This window comes from Leucopleurus acutus, assembly GCF_964270905.1.
Source record: "Leucopleurus acutus genome assembly, chromosome: 14".
In the NCBI taxonomy this organism is placed as follows: domain Eukaryota; kingdom Metazoa; phylum Chordata; class Mammalia; order Artiodactyla; family Delphinidae; genus Leucopleurus; species Leucopleurus acutus.
This window is the reverse complement of record NC_139156.1, coordinates 45,401,453-45,419,559: the sequence shown is the minus strand read 5'-3', so window position 1 is coordinate 45,419,559 and position 18,107 is coordinate 45,401,453. Positions and strand designations below refer to the sequence as shown.

Below are 18,107 nucleotides of genomic sequence, written 5' to 3'. Positions count from 1 at the left end.
ACTAATGTCACTGATTGTGCACTTTAAAATGGTTGAAATGGTAAGTTTTCTGTGTGTTTTACCACAAGAAAAAACAAAAAAGATGAGCTTACAACCAGAAAAGTATTTTTTCAGGAAAAGGTAAAAATCATGATTCTCATGAACATATATTAAGGAATTTATTATACTCATGTGATATGAAAGAACTAGCAGATGTTTAACCAGTTCAAAGGAAAAGTCAGAAGAGCACCAATTTATATAAAGGAAATATTGAGAACTGCAAATGGAGACAAAACTGATTTTTCCATGGGAGGGGGGTGGAAGTCAAAAGTCACTCTCAAATAGGACATCACTTACTTATTAAGTACCTACATTGTACAAAGAATTGCACATAGCTCATAGTTTTCCATTGAAACTCAACATTTTCCCCCTATAGTCTCCCCTCTTTTGCTAAAAAATCTCATAGAAAAATTATTCTTGATCAAAATTAAGATCCTATTGGATTTGGCCTGATTATTTATATAGGGACAACAAGAGTGTTAATTTCCCTTATGGGCCTTCTTAAGTTGCTTTGCTGGAAGTTTTTCTAAGGAATATCAAAGTGGATTTTTTAACGCCTCATTATTTGTGGTCCTAACATTAGGAAGCCAAACCAAGAACTTGCTATCAAATTTCACTTACAGCACCTATAAATTTTCCTAATTTCTTGAGGTCCCCCCAGTACTCTGTTTCCTAGGCCTGCCAGGAAGTGGCTTTCCTTACTTGTCTGTAAGGCTGGGAACCTTGTAAGCCAGTTTTCCCAAGAAGGGCTCTGAAAAATACAACCTGAGTTCCTTAAATGTGCCTGGTCATATCTGATTGAATGAGCACCATCCTTAAATGTGAGCTTAGCTGCAAAATCAGAGTTTCCAATTATGTCCTAGTAAGAAAGAGGACAGATTCTTATTGAACCTACGCAGGTAACTTTATTGCTATGAAGATAAGAATATGCAATAAGAGTTATGAATTCTGGAGGGCTCAGGCAGGGAGAATAAGATATCATTGACAGGAGTTTCATTTCAGTTTATAAAAGCAGAGTCTACTAAATTATTGTGAGTTAAAGGAAAGAGAAAGGGTTTCCTTATATATTTAGGAAATAGTATCAAGAATGTTTAAAAAAAAGCTAACAATATTCCCTCATCAATTCATTTAACCTTGTTCGATTAGTTCTTATTGCACTGAATCTTGGTAAGAGTTCTGGAAATCATGACTTAGTTCACTGGTATGGTCTCAGAGTTGTTTAAATGATGCCATCAGAAGGCTGTACGCAAAAGTACCTGGTATAGTCCTTTTCCATGGGCCTCTGACACAGCCCTCTAGCCTGTAGCTGATTGCAAGAGCTTTCAGGGAAACATCAGACTAAAATAAACAAACAGAAAATATCTGTAGATGGCAGAAGACTTAAAATGGCTGTGCTTACTCTATTAGTGATAATTTTAAAAATGAAATGTCTTATGAGAGTGTTTATTTCAAGAAACATGTAACTGGCAGGGAAATTTGGCTATTTCTTCGGCATGCAAAACAAGATAATTAAGTCAGTCCCCCCCAAATTTTAGACAAAATAATTATAAATGTAATAAACTCTGTATTTAAGGAATGCAATGAACAGTACATCTGATTTATAAAAAATGAATGAGCATAAACTTTACAGAGAAAAAAATCTTCAGATATAATAATCCTTAGACATTAATGTACCATGAATACAACACAAATATATCAGGACTGTCAAGTAAAGAGATTCAGTAAGTCTGAAATAGGTCCTAAACTTTCTGTATATTAATGAAACTCCATAGTAGGTGATGGGAATCCCCAACTGAAAACCATTGGCCAAAAGATGCTAGATTCAAATATTTAAAGTAGTGACCATGTTAACATTTAAAAAAAATAACAGAAATCATGTCTGATAACAGCTACAGAGTACAGAGCAGCACCAGGACTATGATCAATAGAAATGTATCATGACAGTGCAGTACTGACAGATCTCTTCTCATTTCCTAACTCTTCCCATACAGTTCATCAATAGTAACAAATCAAGAAGACCTAGTTAGTCTCACTACCTTTCCTTTTATAGGATGAAAAGATAAACCTTTGTGATTTTTCAGGGCTCCCCTGGGAAATCTCAAAGACAGGTTTAGGAGCAAAAGATATCATGAAATTTTGATTTCATTTTATTTTACATTTAGGATTTGATTTTGTGAAGACAAGAAACCAAAAGTTTTCAGGAGATTTGAACATTTAAAAGAGAAATTGGATCATGGGTACTTGAGAAACAATGATTACTCATTTTAATATTTACTCTAGCTTTTTTTTTTTATAAATTTATTTTTGGCTGCGTTGGGTCTTCGTTGCTGCACATGGGCTTTCTTTTGTTTTTTTTGGTTGCGGCGAGCAAGGGCTACTTTTCCTTGTGGTGCGCAGGCCTTTCATTAAGGTGGCTTCTCTTGTTGCTGAGCACGGACTCTAGGCATGCAGGCTTCAGTAGTTGTGGCTCGCGGGCTCAGTAGGTGTGGCTCTAGAGCACAGGCTCAGTAGTTGTGGCGCATGGGCTTAGTTGCTCCGCGGCATGTGGGATCTTCCTGGACCAGGGCTCGAACCCATGTCCCCTGCATTGGCAGGCATTGGATTCTTAACCACTGAGCCACCAGGGAAGCCCAGTGACTACTCATTTTAAAGTGACAATAAGCATTTGAAAAATAAGCATAGAAGGTAACATTATTGTAAAGAATTTAACTCTTTCATAAGTGAGGAACCTTTGTTTTCTCCTTAAATCAAGGACATAATAAAGTTAACATAAAAAGCACAGAAAATTAGTCTGATAAAACACAGAGTCTGTTACCTAGGGATATTGTAGAGAAGGTAAAGAATAACTCTACTGAGAATAAAGAGGTTAAAGAATAACCTCTTACTGAGAGAAGACCAATTATCAAGAAAATTTGTAATTTTAACGGTTAAAATAAAATTCTAGTTTTGCATCAGCATAATATTTGATACTAAAGGAATTACAAGCTCTTTTATGAAATCTCATTAATTAACCCATCAAGAATGAGCCAGCTTGGGCTAGGGCAAATAAAATTCCCTTTCCTCAAACCTTCTACAACTTTCTTGTTTTGTTCTTCACAAGTTCTTTCTCATTCTGGAATAACCAGCCCTTTTATTTTAGGACAAAACTATTTTTTCCCCTTAATAAACCAAAAACCCATCTCATTACTGAACACATAAAGTTGTACCTCTTGTTCACCATTGCTTCTAGTGGTCTCATTCACATGTGTTAGTTTTGACTTTTAACCAAAACAACTTCTGTTACACAGAGGAAACTAGAGGGTGGATAATTGTGAGCTGTCACACACTATCATTTTAGCAGACTAGCAGGGCTAACATCCAGCGTTAATACAACTTTTTATAGCTACACATATTCTTATACAAGTCTTGTAGAGACAAAAATTGAACACGTTTAACAGATTAACAGATTCAAAGATGCAGTCTCTTTGTAGCACATAGAAATATGAAGAAAAAGTATGTAAATTTAAAATTATGCTTACTAATAAATGTTTCAGTATTCTCACAAATATTCTAGGCATCCAAATATAAGTTCATCAGAATAATGATTGGATTTGGTTAAACACAGATTTACATTTTTCATAATCTTAAACATTAGGTAGAGGTAATGGTAGTTTTTTCAATCAGAAAACTTATAAGTTTTGGGGCTTCCCTGGTGGCGCAGCGGTTAAGAGTCCACCTGCCGATGCAGGGGACACAGGTTCGTGCCCCGGTCCGGGAGGATCCCGCATGCCGCGGAGCGGCTGGGCCCGTGAGCCGTGACCGCTGAGCCTGCGCGTCCGGAGCCTGTGCTCCGTAACGGGAGAGGCCACAACAGTGAGAGGGCCGCGTACCGCAAAAAAAAAAAAAAAAAAAAGAAAACTTATAAGTTAGGGGAAAATACCCAGATAGAATAAAAATCTATGCTTATACTTAACACTGATAAATCAGAAAAGACATAACTATGTTTATTAAACTATAAATATGAAGCCAGTCTCATTTGCCAAAAGTTTGCCTAAATTATGTTAATCTGATTTCTTAAGACATTTCTGAATTGGTTTCTGTAGGGATGTTTTTATAATCTAGCACACTGAAAGTATTAGAATTTCACCTTCCCTACTTTCTAGGAATTTTAGGAATACTCTATTTATACAAGTACTTACCTATTACCTATATAAGTCAGCTTCTGGTTCTAGATTCCCTTAATATCAGAGATTTTATAATCTAATAAGATTTATAATCTAATTTAATACCATTCCTAGGTTGAAAATTATTACATCTTCACACAATGAAAGTTAAAGACCTTTCTGAATGACAGACACATAGACATGCAGACACAAAGCTTATAGCTTCAATTCCAAAATTTCAGCCATGGGTCAAGAGTAAACATAAAATTACAAAATTCATTGGTCTGTATCAAAGAGCTGTTTTCTTTCCTGTGGCTATGAGTTCTTAATTGACTTGAGCTCTGAACAGACAAATAGACAAACAAAAAACTAACAAATCATATTATCTATAGTCCTACCCGTCAACCCATTTATAGAAATACAGAGGCTATAAAGATGATGAGACCATAAAACCAAATTCCATGGAAAATAATTTATCAGAGGTAAACAAATCAAGGCAAATATAGTAGAGAGCCAAAGTTCTCTCCATTCCAAGCAGATCCCAGTTTTCCCTCCCAGGATATTTGAATAGGATAGAATCATGTGGTTTGAATAGGATAGCTCTAAGAGATGGCTCTGACTGTCCTAAAGGAATTAATGTTATCCTGGCCTTCAACCATTCACTGTGGCAAGGAGTAGGGGCAGAATGTTGCTAGGAAACAGAAATTCCCTCCTAGCTCAGACAGTGGCTAGACCAAAAGACTGGCATTAGTTACCAGCCTATGCCATTGATTAGAAACAAATAAATGGATAGCAACTTAACTGTAACAGAATTTGGCACCAGGACCTGGAGAGTTGCAAGTAACAGACCCTAATGTGGAAATTGACCAAATGGATTTAAGTGGTGATAGATAGGCAATCTCTTGTCAACAGTGATTGTTTTAGGCCAGTCAGCACCCACTCCTAGAGCTGTGAGTGGGAACCAATCCTACTGAAGGGCAAGGCTGGGAAAATCAGGGCAAAGGTGTCTAGTTGAAAGCAAATATTAGGACTTTCTAATATTCCCCTTTTGCAGAAAAATAAAATATTAAACTTCAGATTTTCTTGTACTTTTATTTCCCAAATTGAGCAATTTGATTATGATACCATGGGCATGGATTTCTTTTAGTTTATCCTTTTTTGAGTTCATTCACCTTCTTTAATCTGTAGGTGTATGTCTTTCTCCAAACTTGGGAAAATTGTAGCAAATATTTCTCCAAATATTTTTCAGCACTGTAATTCTTCTTTACTTTTTGGATTCTACTGATAGGACTGTTAGACTGTTTTGCTTCACAGATCCCTGAGATCTGTTCATATTTTTTAAAAAATCTTTTTTCCTCTCTGTTGATTAAATTGAATACTTTTTCTATCAAGTTCTTGATTCTTTTATTCTGTCATCTCTCTGCTATTGAGTCCATTTTACTTCAAGAGTGTTGTGATTGCTCATTTGAGTATATTTATAATGGCTGCTTAAAGTCTCCATCAGATCTCAGCACCTCTATCATCTTATTATTAGTGTCATCTTGTTACTGGTGTCCCATCCTTTATTTTTAACCTATTTGTATTTACGTATTTACAGTGTTTTTCTTGTGGGCAGCATGTAGTTATGTCTTGCTTTTTTATTCAGTCTGAAAATCTCTGACTTTTAATTAGGGTGTTTAAACTGTACAATTCACACACACACACAGAAATACATACACATGTATGTGTATATAGCTAAACTTTTATATTATAACTGTACATTCATAAATAGTTGTAAAAAATGATACAGAGAGAAATCATGTATTCTTACCCCACTCCCTCTTTCTTCTCTTTTTCCTCCTATCAAATGCTTTCTAAGAATTCCTTTTTGTTTTATCTATGGTATTAATAACTATATATCTTTGTATAACATTTTCAGTGTTTGCTTATCTTTGGAAGTTTTGATTTGATTGTTTTTTATATCTTAAATCTCTTTAACTTTTTGAACATTTGGAAAACAGTTATAATAGTATTTTGATGTCCTGTTCTGCTGATTCTAACATGTGTACCAGTTTTAATTGACATTAGAGGTCATGTGTGATTCCTTATTTGCATCTCTGGTATAAGTCATTTCTACTGCATACCAAAGTGCAGAGCAAAGCACTTGTATGATTGAGTTGCTGCCTGAACTAGTTACGTTTTTTAATGGAATATAATTTTTACTTGAAAGAATAACAGTCAAACTATAGTTATTTTGACTTGGGTATTTGGCAAACATTTTCTCTAAATTGAATTAATGAGCCAGTCTTTCACTTTAAGGAAAGCAAGCAACAGTTTTTGTTGCCAAATTTGAGGTTTCTAAGCAAAAATTAGAATATCAGAAAACTTGTATCCATCACTGTGAGCTTAGTAGCTTTTCAATAATTAAAGATTCTTCTGATGCAATTGATGGTCCTATTAATGAGTGTGGGGGTTTTTGATATTGCATAATAAAATATGTCAGTCTTGGAGATTTGCATAATTCAGTGAGCCAATAATCTCTAAATGGCCAAGGTGTGATGTTATAAAGTCATGCATGGTTAAGAGATTGTTTCAAAGAAAGATGGGGCAGTTGATTTTAATGGAGTATTAAAAGTTCATTGGGCTTCCCTGGTGGCGCAGTGGTTGAGAGTCTGCCTGCCGATGCAGGGGACACGGGTTCGTGCCCCGATCCGGGAAGATCCCACATGCCGCGGAGTGGCTGGGCCCGTGAGCCATGGCTGCTGAGCCTGCGCGTCCGGAGCCTGTGCTCAGCAACGGGAGAGACCACAACAGTGAGAGGCCCGCATACCACACACACACAAAAAAAAGTTCATTAATATCATTTCAGAATCTAAATGCCAGGTAACTGTTGAGTTTTTGTGTAGTACAAAGAATAGTATCCAAAATTGTTTCATGGTTACTAAAATACATATTCCTTTTCTAACTACGTAACTGTATAAAGCCAAATAGTCTTCATTTACTTCAGTCAAAACAGCATATCAGAGGAGATTGAATGCACAAGCAGATATGAGAATCCAGCTGTCTTCTATTAATTAGACAATAACAAGATTCATAAAAATGTAAAAACATGCTACTCTGCTCACTTTAGTTGTTTGTTTGGAAAAATAGTTTTTCATAGAAATATTATTTATTTTAATTTGGTTTATTGTTAATTCTAAATAAATTAAGAGATTCATATTTTTTAAATTGTCCATTTTAATTTCTAATATGGTAAATATCAATAGATATAACTCACATAAACAAAAGGTTTTTGGAGTCCTCGGTAATTTTTTATGTTGTGAAGGAGTCCTGAGACCAAAGGTACTGCTGTTCCTCCTGGCATGGCATATATATTCCAGGGTGGCTGAGGGCAGGAGGAATGCTGGAGAAAGGAATAGCAGTTTCAGGAAAGGAAAATGTTTTCCCAGAAACCCTCAAGGGTAATACCTTTAGAGAGAACTTTCTTAGATATTTACCCTTCGTTGCAAAAGAGTGTGAGAAAGTGCGAACTTCTGGTTGGGTCTGCTGCTGCTCAGCATAAAGTTGGAGTTCTGTTGGTGGTGATGGATATTGAGTAGACAGTTACCCATGTCTGTTACACATAAGTTGGTGTGTGTGTGTGTGTAATGACTGGTCATGTTCAGAGTTTCAGGGAAACTCCCACATGAAGTTCTTTTGTTTGACTACTTTATACAGAGTCCCCAAAACTTGCTTAGACACCTCACCTCATTGTCTTCTTGTTAATTCTTGGCTTTTTCCAGGGCATGTTTGGTCTCAGTAGGCTCTGCATCTTGGCTCTACCCGCAAGGTACATTTTATTGGAGTCACATATGGACTTGCAAAATCATTTACAGGACTGATTAAATTGTGAAATGTCCCATATTTTTCAACAGAGCTTCTCTTTATCTTTGTGATTTGGTAACTTTTTACATTAACAAAACTTTCCTTTCTCACACCTTAACTCAGTTTTTTCCAATCTATTTATCAATCTGTTCCCTGACTGACTTATTCGTATTAACTCAATTGTGAGCTCACTGCCATATTTTGCACAGAAATTTACCTTTTCAGTAGTCATGATTTGCTTTATAAAAAATGAGTCATAGCCTTTATGGATTATTCTGGCCTGGGATTTAGAATCAGACTTGCATCTTAAAGTGTGGCCTGGGGACCAGCAGCATGGGAGTCACCTGGGAACTTATAAGAAACACAGAATCTCAACCTTCCTCAGACCTAACAATCTGCATTTTAGCAAGTCCGTAAGTAATTCAAGTGCACAAAGTTTCAGAAGGACTGGTCTAAGGGAGACAACAAGTGAGAAGAGGGCATGGAGCTGTTTTCTGAGGAGGCTTCTTGTTTAATGTAGACAAAAAGAGTCCATAAAGAGATGTGGAGATGAGAGCCAGACAGGGAGGGAGGTGTGTGGTATAGCAGTGTGACATCTCCATGCCCTCTGAGGAAGGAGGGTGCAGTGAGGCTCTCATCTCTTCCAGGGTTACAGGATGGTGGGACCCACTGAGCAGTGACGGAACGTATTAGAGACTGTGTGAAGATAATTTGCCAGGGTTTTTATCACTTAGGCATTGAAGCTTAATTTCAGCTTGAACTGGATTGGAACTCTTTTTCTCTTTGTTATGCCTCGTTCCAGTTCTCAACATTGATGTTTGGCAAACTTTCCTTCTTCTCATTGGGAAACTTGACATTCTGACTGTAGGAGAGAATGGTGTCACCCACTCTACTTGATGTAATTTACGTATGTGCTTTTTTTATGTCATTCACCTTTTCCCTAGATGTACATTCCTCATTGAAACACTATTTCAAGGCACTTCTGTGGTAATGTTAACATTGGCACAGGCCTAGGAATTAGATTTATTTTTGTCGGTATTCTGTGACTGATAACAGTTGTTTGTATATGGCAGTTGCATAGTAAATAAGTATGGAATGAATGAGAAACTGACTTGAATGAGTCCTGGGATTTGCTTCCTTTCAGTAAGTCCAAATAAGTATAGCAGTGTTTAAGGAAAAAAAACCCAAAAATATGATCTTTTGAAACTGAATTGTTACTTTCCTACCAAGTAGTGGAGAAGCAATACCAAATATTGACAGCTTTCAGCCTTTAAAACATCTGTATCTTCTGGGGCTGGCTGTTCGATTTTACCAGGTAAAATATTGAATTGTTCTAACAAGGAAGACAGAATAAAGGCTTCACATCATTAAATTTATTTCTCAAGTTCATAAAGTAAAGAGTAACCTTTAGATCTCAGTCTGGATTTATAATGTTACCTAGCTTAACAGCTAGGCTTCTCCCTAACTCAGTACCATTCTTTACGGAATAATGAATGTCAGAAGGTCTAGGATGTGAATTATTGCTGCTCAGAACTTTTCTGTAGATTTCCAGACGGTGTTATGTTATGTTCTTGTAAGGTAGCAGGTAATTTGATAGTGGTTATAATTGGTTTTCTGTACAAATAATCCAAAGCATATGGTATCTTTGTTTTAATTTAGTAGACTAAATTAAAATTTACTAGTAAATCACCAGCAGATGAGCCTTTAAGTTGGATTCACAGCAGTGCCGTATGTTTGTCCCTAGTACGTTCTTGACTCATGAATGAAACTTGAATGATTATAAATTTACCTTTTCTGTGGACAGAGGGACTCATTTCCCAGAGAGGTAGATTTTGGTGATATATTGCCAACACCTTGAACACACTTTATACTTTTTTCTTTTCCTTTATAACTGTCTAATTGACGAACTTAAGAAAGACCAAGAAACATTCTGTGAGACTAAACACTTAATAGCACTGTCTGTACTGTATTACATTTAAGAGACTTGAACTCTTACGCCTGCTCAGATTTATAAAGTAAGGGAGAATTTAATAAAATTATTCCCAAAATTACACAAACACATTGCTATAAAGACAAAGAAGACAACATTGCCAAAACACGTGCTGACTGCAGGCTACTTGGGAGGTCTTGAAACACTTCTTCATCATCATTTTAGTCATATCAAGTGTTCCGGAGCCAAGTGTACAGAAGTCAAGGCAGTCTGTGATTTGGTGGATTGAGAGGAAGGAGAAAGTCAAAATTTTCTTGGTGGCCAGCTTTCTTTAAGGAGAGCCTTGGTGGAATGGAATCAGCTCTTCCTCAAAGGAGCTTTTTAATGAGCCACCAGTTCCTTTGTACTTCCTTCTGATCAAAGAATTTTACCTACATCTCAACCTTCTCTGATCTTCACCATGGTTATTGCATGGCGTGTGAACTGAAAACGAGAATAGATAATTTAAAAAATACACGTTAAGATCATCTCTTCCATTTGTAATAGTTTTTTTATTTAACTCATTTGATTTAGAGCAAGGCTGAGTGGATTCAGGGAAGGTTACTTTATTATTTTTAAAAATCAGATTTACATTTGGAACATTTGCTTTTTTTAGAAGTTTATAGTGTGGAATATTATTGTATTCGTTTGCTAGGGCTACCATAGCGAAGTACCACAGACACAGACTGGGTAGTTTAAACAACAGGAATTTATTTCCTCACAGTTCTAGAGGCTAGAAGTCCAAGAACAAGGTGTCAGCAGGTTTGGTTTTTCCTGTGGACCCTTTTGCTTAATGTGTAGATAGGTGGTATCTTCTCCCTGCATCTTCTGTGTATATCTGTGTCCTAATTTCCTCTTCTTCTAAGGACACCATTCATATTGGATTAGGGCCCAGCTTTAATGGCCTCATTGTAACATAGTTACAATGTTAAAGATTCCCACCTCCAAATGTAGTGGCATTGTGAGTAATGGGAGTTAGGACTTCAACATATAAATTGGGGATGGGAGGTTAACAATTCAGTCTGTAACAATTGTGTATCAGGGAGGTCAATTTAAAAGCAGAAAGAACAGGTAGAATTACAGGAAGAAATGAAGAGAACATAAATGAAGGCATTGACAGTAGAAATGGAGATGGGATTTGAGATTGAGAGACATTAGGGAGGAAGAATTTGTTTTTAAGACTTTGTGACTTGAAGGTGGAGGAGTGTGAGACGGAGGAGGCTAGCAGGACTCTCAGATTTCTCTAACCCAGGAGGACAAACAGGCTTGAGGGAGTAGGTGTGAGCTGTGCAGTATCCCTGCAGAGTACCCAGCACTTTGCAGCCAGACAGCCTGGGTGGGGTCATCTGTCCTGCTTTCCCCTTCCACATCTTATAGCAGCTCCTCATCGCATGGACCACATGGTATACAACTGAACAGGCAGCTTCTTGCTTCTGAACCTACACTTGAATGCTTCTTAAGATACTTACTACTGCCGTCTTATTTTTACAGTTAGTTCCAAATTCCTGTTCTTTTCTTGTTAATAAATTCCTTTAGGGCAAGGACTATTGTTTTATTCATCTTTACCAAATTCTCCAGTATCTCATAGCTGGCCTGGTGCATAATAGTTTGTGCACAGCAAATTCTAGTTGAGGGAATGATTTGTTAGTAGGATTGTTATGTTCAATTACTTGTTTGCCTATTTTAATCAAAGCTTGATACTTAACACCTGTTTGGTTTTTTGCAGCATGAGAAGACTTTGGGACATTCCATGAGTCATTCAAGTAACATTTCTAAGGTAGAGTGCTACTGAAATATGTTATTTTTGTAGCTTGGGGTTTTTATATTCTTATACCTGGCATGTGTTTACACTCTTCTCTTTTAAAGACATAAAGTTATCAGTTCATTACTTTAATCCGCTCTGGGACCATGTGAGGTATATAGCAGTTATATTTTTCTAGTGAGGCAATTCTAGATTTGTGTTGGGGGGAGTGACTGATAGGAGAAAACCCCATTTCTTCCAGTAGAAATTGTTTACTTTCAGGTAAAAGAAATCTCAGAGAGTCGCCAGAGAATCTGTCACCTCAATTAGGAATGCATTTGCCTGATGGTAATAAAAAAACAACTCTACTGACTTAAATAACTATAGATTTCTGTTGTTCTGATGACAAGATGTCTGGAGGTGGATGGTTCAGGGCTGACGCAGTGCTCACAGATGTTGCCGGGGATCTAGGCTCCTTCCGCTTTCTTTGTGCCACCTTCCTTGGCACATTGTCATCCTCATGTTTGATCTCAAGTTGGGAGCTGGACCTCCAGGCACCCTGGCTGTGGTCTGTCAGCTGAGAGTGACCCTTTTCAACAGGAAGGCAAAAGCTTTCCCAGAAGCGCCCCTCAGCTGCCTGACTTGTGCTTACATCTCACTGGCCAGAACTGGTCTTACATCATAAGACCCCCGCCAGCTGGAACGTGGCTAGGAAAAGGAGGGCAGAGGGGTGAATCGGCAGCCAACAGCACCTGATACACCTGTGGGGTAGTCACTTGAGTAGCCTGCCGGGAGCACATCAGATGCTAGGGGTGACCCCGGAGCCAGCAGACGGTGTCTCCCGTGCCGTGAGCTTGCTCCCATGCACTGCTCATCTCTCAGCCTAGACACGGGCTCTAGCCAACCCGTTGTCCATACAGATGTGTCTATGAAGGTTCCTTGCAAAGATGGATTTTCTCTCGCATCATGTCTGTGTCAGATCCTGACAGGAAGATCTGAATAGTGTGGCAAAACCTATTCTGCTGTCTCAGGCCTCTTAATTTCTCTAAAATAAACAGTGACATTATATGCCAGATGTTTTTTATTCATATCACTCTATAGTATACTTTTGAATTAAAAGTAGAATGTAGAAAATCCTTTAAGACATTAATCATCTGTTCTTAGGCATACTTGTGATCTAATTATGTCATTCTGCCACTGAATTTTGCATGAAAAGAAAAGTCCACAGTGCTTAGTGTGCCTAAAGGCCATTTACAGAGTGCTTCTTGGTTCATTGCTGACCTGACCTTCCCCCAGACCAGTGGAGGGTAGCTTCAGCCACCTCATATAAATACCTTTCACCAAATACTCTCTGCTGTTCCAACCTCCTTTTCTTTTCTTTTGCTGTTCCTTCAACCAGGAATGCTGGAGCTATAGAACTGTGTAGTGGTAGATCATTACTGTCTGAGGAAAATGGCCAGTTTTGCCCTACTACTTTTTGAAGGAGCTGTCCAACATATAAGCATAGAGAAAAGTAAGAAGGCATAGATCTAAATGGCCTGTCTGGTTAAATTGAATTAAACATTTTAAAAGCACACAGTAGCACTCATTGCCTTGCTCCAATGGCTAAGAGCAGTTCTGAAGGATGTTATTATCCTGTGCCTCAGATACATGTTTCTTGTTTGTTTATGGTTTTAGTAAGATTTTATTTGAAGGAAAGTTTCCTACTATAGTTAAAAAAGTTTGTAAACTCATGGCTTACAATGTCTAGAGGAGCGTTTGTTGGGCTTGTCACAGGCCTGGAGCATGGGCCTTCTGAGTTGCTCTGTGAGGGTGTTAGAGGGTTAGGTGGACAAGGGTTTCTAGCCATGTGACTTTGAGGAAGGATGCTCCTCTGAACTTTAATTTCTTGATGAGTAAAATTAGGGTAATTATACAACCTTCAGGCTTGCTCTGAGACTTAGGGATAATGTTGGCAAGGAGCCATGGGACAGCTTCCTCATTGCAATGAGTCAGTAAACTGACTCTTGTCAAACTTGGTTGAACCCTGGTGATCTTAGGTTGATTGGGTCAGGATAGTCCTTGATGGTAGCTATTATTATGTCATTACTGATCAAAGACAGAACCATAGGCAGACTTCGTTTCATTGCATTTCACTTTATTGTACTTTTCAAATATTGCGCTTTTTACAAACTGAAGGTTTGTGGCAACCTTGCATTGAGCAAGCCTGTCGGCACCATTTTTCCAACAGCATTTGCTCTCTTCTTGTCACTGTGTCATGTTCTGGTAATTCACTAAATATTTCAAACTTTTTCATTAGTATTATTATATTTGTTATGGTGATCTGTGATCAGTGATCTTTGATGGTACTATACGACTTGCTGAAGCCTCAGATGATGGTCAGCATTTTTTAACAGTATTTTTAAATTAAGGTATGTACTTTCTTTTTTAGTTATAATGTTACTTCAAAGTTAATGGAGTACAGTATAGTGTAAACATAACTTTTATGTGCACTGGGAAACCAGAAAATTTGTGTGACTGGCTTTATTGCGATACTTGCTTTATTGCAATGCTCTGGAACTGAACTCACAATATCTCCGAAGTATGCCTGTATATGCTTTAAGATAAATATCACCTGGGGGTGACAATTAAGAAGTCTAATCAAAACTCTGGCTTTTTTCCTTTTTTCCTTCTTGCACACATTTTTATTGTGTGTTCTCTGTGCCAGGCACTGAGCTCTAGGTGCTAGCATAAAATGATGAGCAAAACAAACAAGGCCGCTGACATGGAGCTTTCTTGTAGGCAGGGTTGGAATTTTCTGAAAAAGAAGTTTTAGCTCCACACTTCCACACTCTTAGAAACAGGGGTACTGTGAAAGCCTCAAAGCTTTCAGAGCAGAAAGAAGATTTGGGTCTATTGCATTTCCACAGCAGGAGTTCCTGCACACTTAACTGGGATCAAAAGAAAACCTCAGGAGTGGGGAGTCTTGTGTGCTCACACCACTAACTTCCCAGTGATCCCCTCAGCATGAAATTTTGTTGTAAAATGTGAGCCTCCTTAAGTATGTTAGGCATGAACCAGTTAAATGGGGCTGCAGAACAGAGGGCAGGACTGCTGTGCAAGATAACTAGTTTTTTGTTTTGTTTTGTTTTGCGGTACGTGGTCCTCTCACTGTTGTGGCCTCTCCCATTGCGGAGCACAGGCTCCGGACGCGCAGGCTCAGCGGCCATGGCTCACGGGGCCCAGCCGCTTCGCGGCATGTGGGATCTTCCCGGACCGGGGCACGAACCCGTGTCCCCTGCAGCGGCAGGCGGACTCTCAACCACTGCGCCACCAGGGAAGCCCAAGATAACTAGTTATTGAGAATGCAGTTCTTCCTTGTATTTATAAAATGGGCCTGTTGTTTGAAGCTACTTTTAGGCCAAGATATGTAAAACTCTTATCTTCAGTGTAGCAAACATACTTAAGCAGATGCTTCATACCCTTGAGATGGAAGATACAAAGAAAGTTCAGACCATGGACATGTTTTATGCTACCTGAGACCTCTGCTGTCTTGCCAAGAGACTTTTCCTGCCAGCTCAGCCTCTAGCTGGATTTCAGGCTAGTTTGTGCTCACATTAGTCAGTCACCTGCAGTCTGCATTATGCTCCTGTTAAAAAACTAGTACAAAATGTTCTTTCGATGTGTTGCCTAAACTCTTATTCTATCACCCACCACTGGTCCTGATTCTGCCCTTTGTGAACTAGAGCTCTGACAGACAAGGGGATTTGGGAGGCTGTGTGGTGCAGAGAGGGGAAGGGCTAGAGGTTGGGTCTCTGCTGTAGGAGTGATGTTCAGCCCCGGCTGACAGGTGGCCTTCACTCCCAGGGTGACTTGGAACACGGGCTGGTGGGGGGAATGCAGCGAGATACTGACACAGCCTTTGGGGGACTTGGGTGATCACGGAGGCTGCTCCTGGAAGGCCTGCCATGTTAGGGTGAGATGACGTGACTCCCTGTCCAGGGGCGTTGTACCACCACTGCCCACCACCTGCAAGCTGTCTCATCACTCGGCATAAAGTATCCTCAGTTGTAACGTATACAAGGAGGCCCAGTGCAGCGTTTAGGAGTATTGCATGAGTTCAGATTTTGTCCAACACTTAACTGTGTGCAAGACATTATGCTTTGAATGCTGAACTAAACAGAGAAGAGAGGAATAAGCAGAGTGCCATAAAATACCTGCAGACAGAATTATTATGAAGGTGAAAGAAAAGGGGCTAAGGTAAAGAATTATGAGGGACCGAAGTTAAAAGGGCTGCTCGGAGAAGGTATGGCTGAGGAGGGGATGCTTAAAGCAGGACATAAAAGGTAAAAAGGAGCTGGCCAGAATGGGATTAAACTGTAGTAGAAAACTGGTTTGTCACCTTCTTGGGAAATCCAGTTCTTTAGGTAAAGATGAAAGGCAGGTATTTGCAGCCTTGGTCACTGGGAGTGATGGCTGTCATGGCCACCCAGTTGCAAGGTACCTGTAAACCCTGGGGCTGTGTTGGTTGGGACCATTCCAGTGAGGACCACTGTACTTTGACCTAAAACCCTTTAGAGGAAGGTTAGAATTCCCTGAGGCGGCTTAAACTCACTCTGTCCGAATAGAATTTTTTAAGATAAAAGGAATTGGCCTAGGCCAGGTTCACTGAGGGGGCTGGGCTTTCTTGAGCCTCTGCTGATACCTCTCAAGGGAGCCTTATGTGCGGGAAAGGGCAGCACACAGACATGGCGTTAGTTTACTGAGAATGCTGAGGGAAGCATTCTTATTCAACCCGGGGAATTGGATTTGGTCCAGGTGACACAATTTCTTGAACAAGTTCATGATTGGCAGCACTTACCACAGGGTGATGGCAGTGGCAGGCTAGACATCCATCATGAAGCCTGGAGCATGGGTGCCCTCCTCCCTGCAGCCAAGCAGGTTCACTAAGCTCCAGCAGTTGCTGAAGACTGGTACCTGGCAGAATATTTTAGAGCTCTGCATAATTTTATTCAGATACCATGAACATTATGTGCCTGCCTCTGGTTAATCAAGTATTCCTGGGTAGAAGTCAGATTGGACATGTTTAACGAGCACTTAAAATTATTGCTGTTCTGTTGTTTGGCAAGCAAATCTCAATGAATTTGAGCATTGACTCTCCTGGAGCTCTTGAATATTTTCTAGTTAATTTTGCCATTAGGTAGGAATGAGATACAGCAGAATGTCACATGTCAGATGTAAATACAGCCTTAGGATGGTGGCTTGCTGGCCACACACCTTGGTGTGATTGTCAAGACCAAGGCCTGCTTCTCTCTGTTTCTGAATACAGAGTTAACCAGTGACAGACTTAGGTTACTCAGACCTATGGGTTAAGTATAAGGCGAATGTGCCTTTCTTAATTTATACTGAAGAAAACAACTATCCCAAAGACAAGATACTTATTTTCATGCAGTAGAAACAAGGAGAATGAATTGGTGGAGTTGAATGGCATCAAGTGGTAACAGCCTGCTTCACGTGTGTCATGAACACCACATAGCTTCACTCTGGGTCCTGATGGAGCTCCATGGTCAGTGTCTTGCTGTTTGGCTCCCCTCTTATAAAGATTGACTGACCGTATTTTCTTTTCTTTTTTTTTAGCCTTCTGACTGGTTACAGTTTAATTTTTGGCTGAAACTCTAGACCAGCAGTTTTCAGTTTGCTTTTGGATCTCCTGGCAGGGAGAGGGAGAAGGTTAAAACCGGTTTCATAATAATACGAAGACATTATTTGCTTTTATTACTGTCATTCTCTCACAGGTGTACAGTGGAATTTCCAGAGACTGAGTGGCATGCAAGATGGCATCTTCTCTCTGACACTAATGGAATGTGTGCTGGTGGTCTTGTGTTTTAAAAATTTCTAATATTTGGTTGATGTAACCCACATAAACATAAGAATGAAGCTCTTTGGGGGCCTCCGTTTTTTTAGCGTGTTAAGGGGTCCTGAGACCAACAAGTTTGAGAACCTCTGTTTTAGACATATTAAAAGAGACACAGTTACTCCAGAGTGTCCTTGTTTTATTTATTCACCAAGTGTTCATTGAACACCTCCTGTGTGCTAGGCACTGTGCAAGGCTGAACAGCAGCAGCTTCTTGGTGAACATATTGTTCCAGTAACATCTTTTTATAAACCTTGACAAGTGCCAGGAAAGAAATGAACAGAGTACAAGGACAATGAATAATAGGGGTGAAAAGCCCTTTTTGAAGAGAAACCTGAGGAACAGCCAGTTGTGCTGGGTGGGGTGTGGCAGCATCCCCAGGAGGAGCAAGAGGTTGTGGAGTGCTCGGTGACCAATGCCGAGTCGCAGAGCAGAGAGGGAGGCTGGGCTTGGGGCGTTGGGGCCAGCAAAGGGGTTTCA

At 39.3% G+C, this 18,107-nt stretch overlaps 1 protein-coding gene across 5 annotated transcripts in view; it reads left to right on the top strand.

The window, feature by feature from the left end:
• MARCHF8 (membrane associated ring-CH-type finger 8) overlaps positions 1 to 18,107 on the top strand; it is a 111,064-nt gene that overhangs the window by 75,690 nt on the left and 17,267 nt on the right. For all 5 annotated transcript variants that reach the window (XM_082854504.1, XM_082854507.1, XM_082854503.1 and 2 more), the window contains one exon: positions 11,720 to 11,770. In XM_082854504.1, the coding sequence (XP_082710630.1) occupies positions 11,720 to 11,770 (51 nt within the window). The remainder of the gene's footprint in view (positions 1 to 11,719; positions 11,771 to 18,107) is intronic.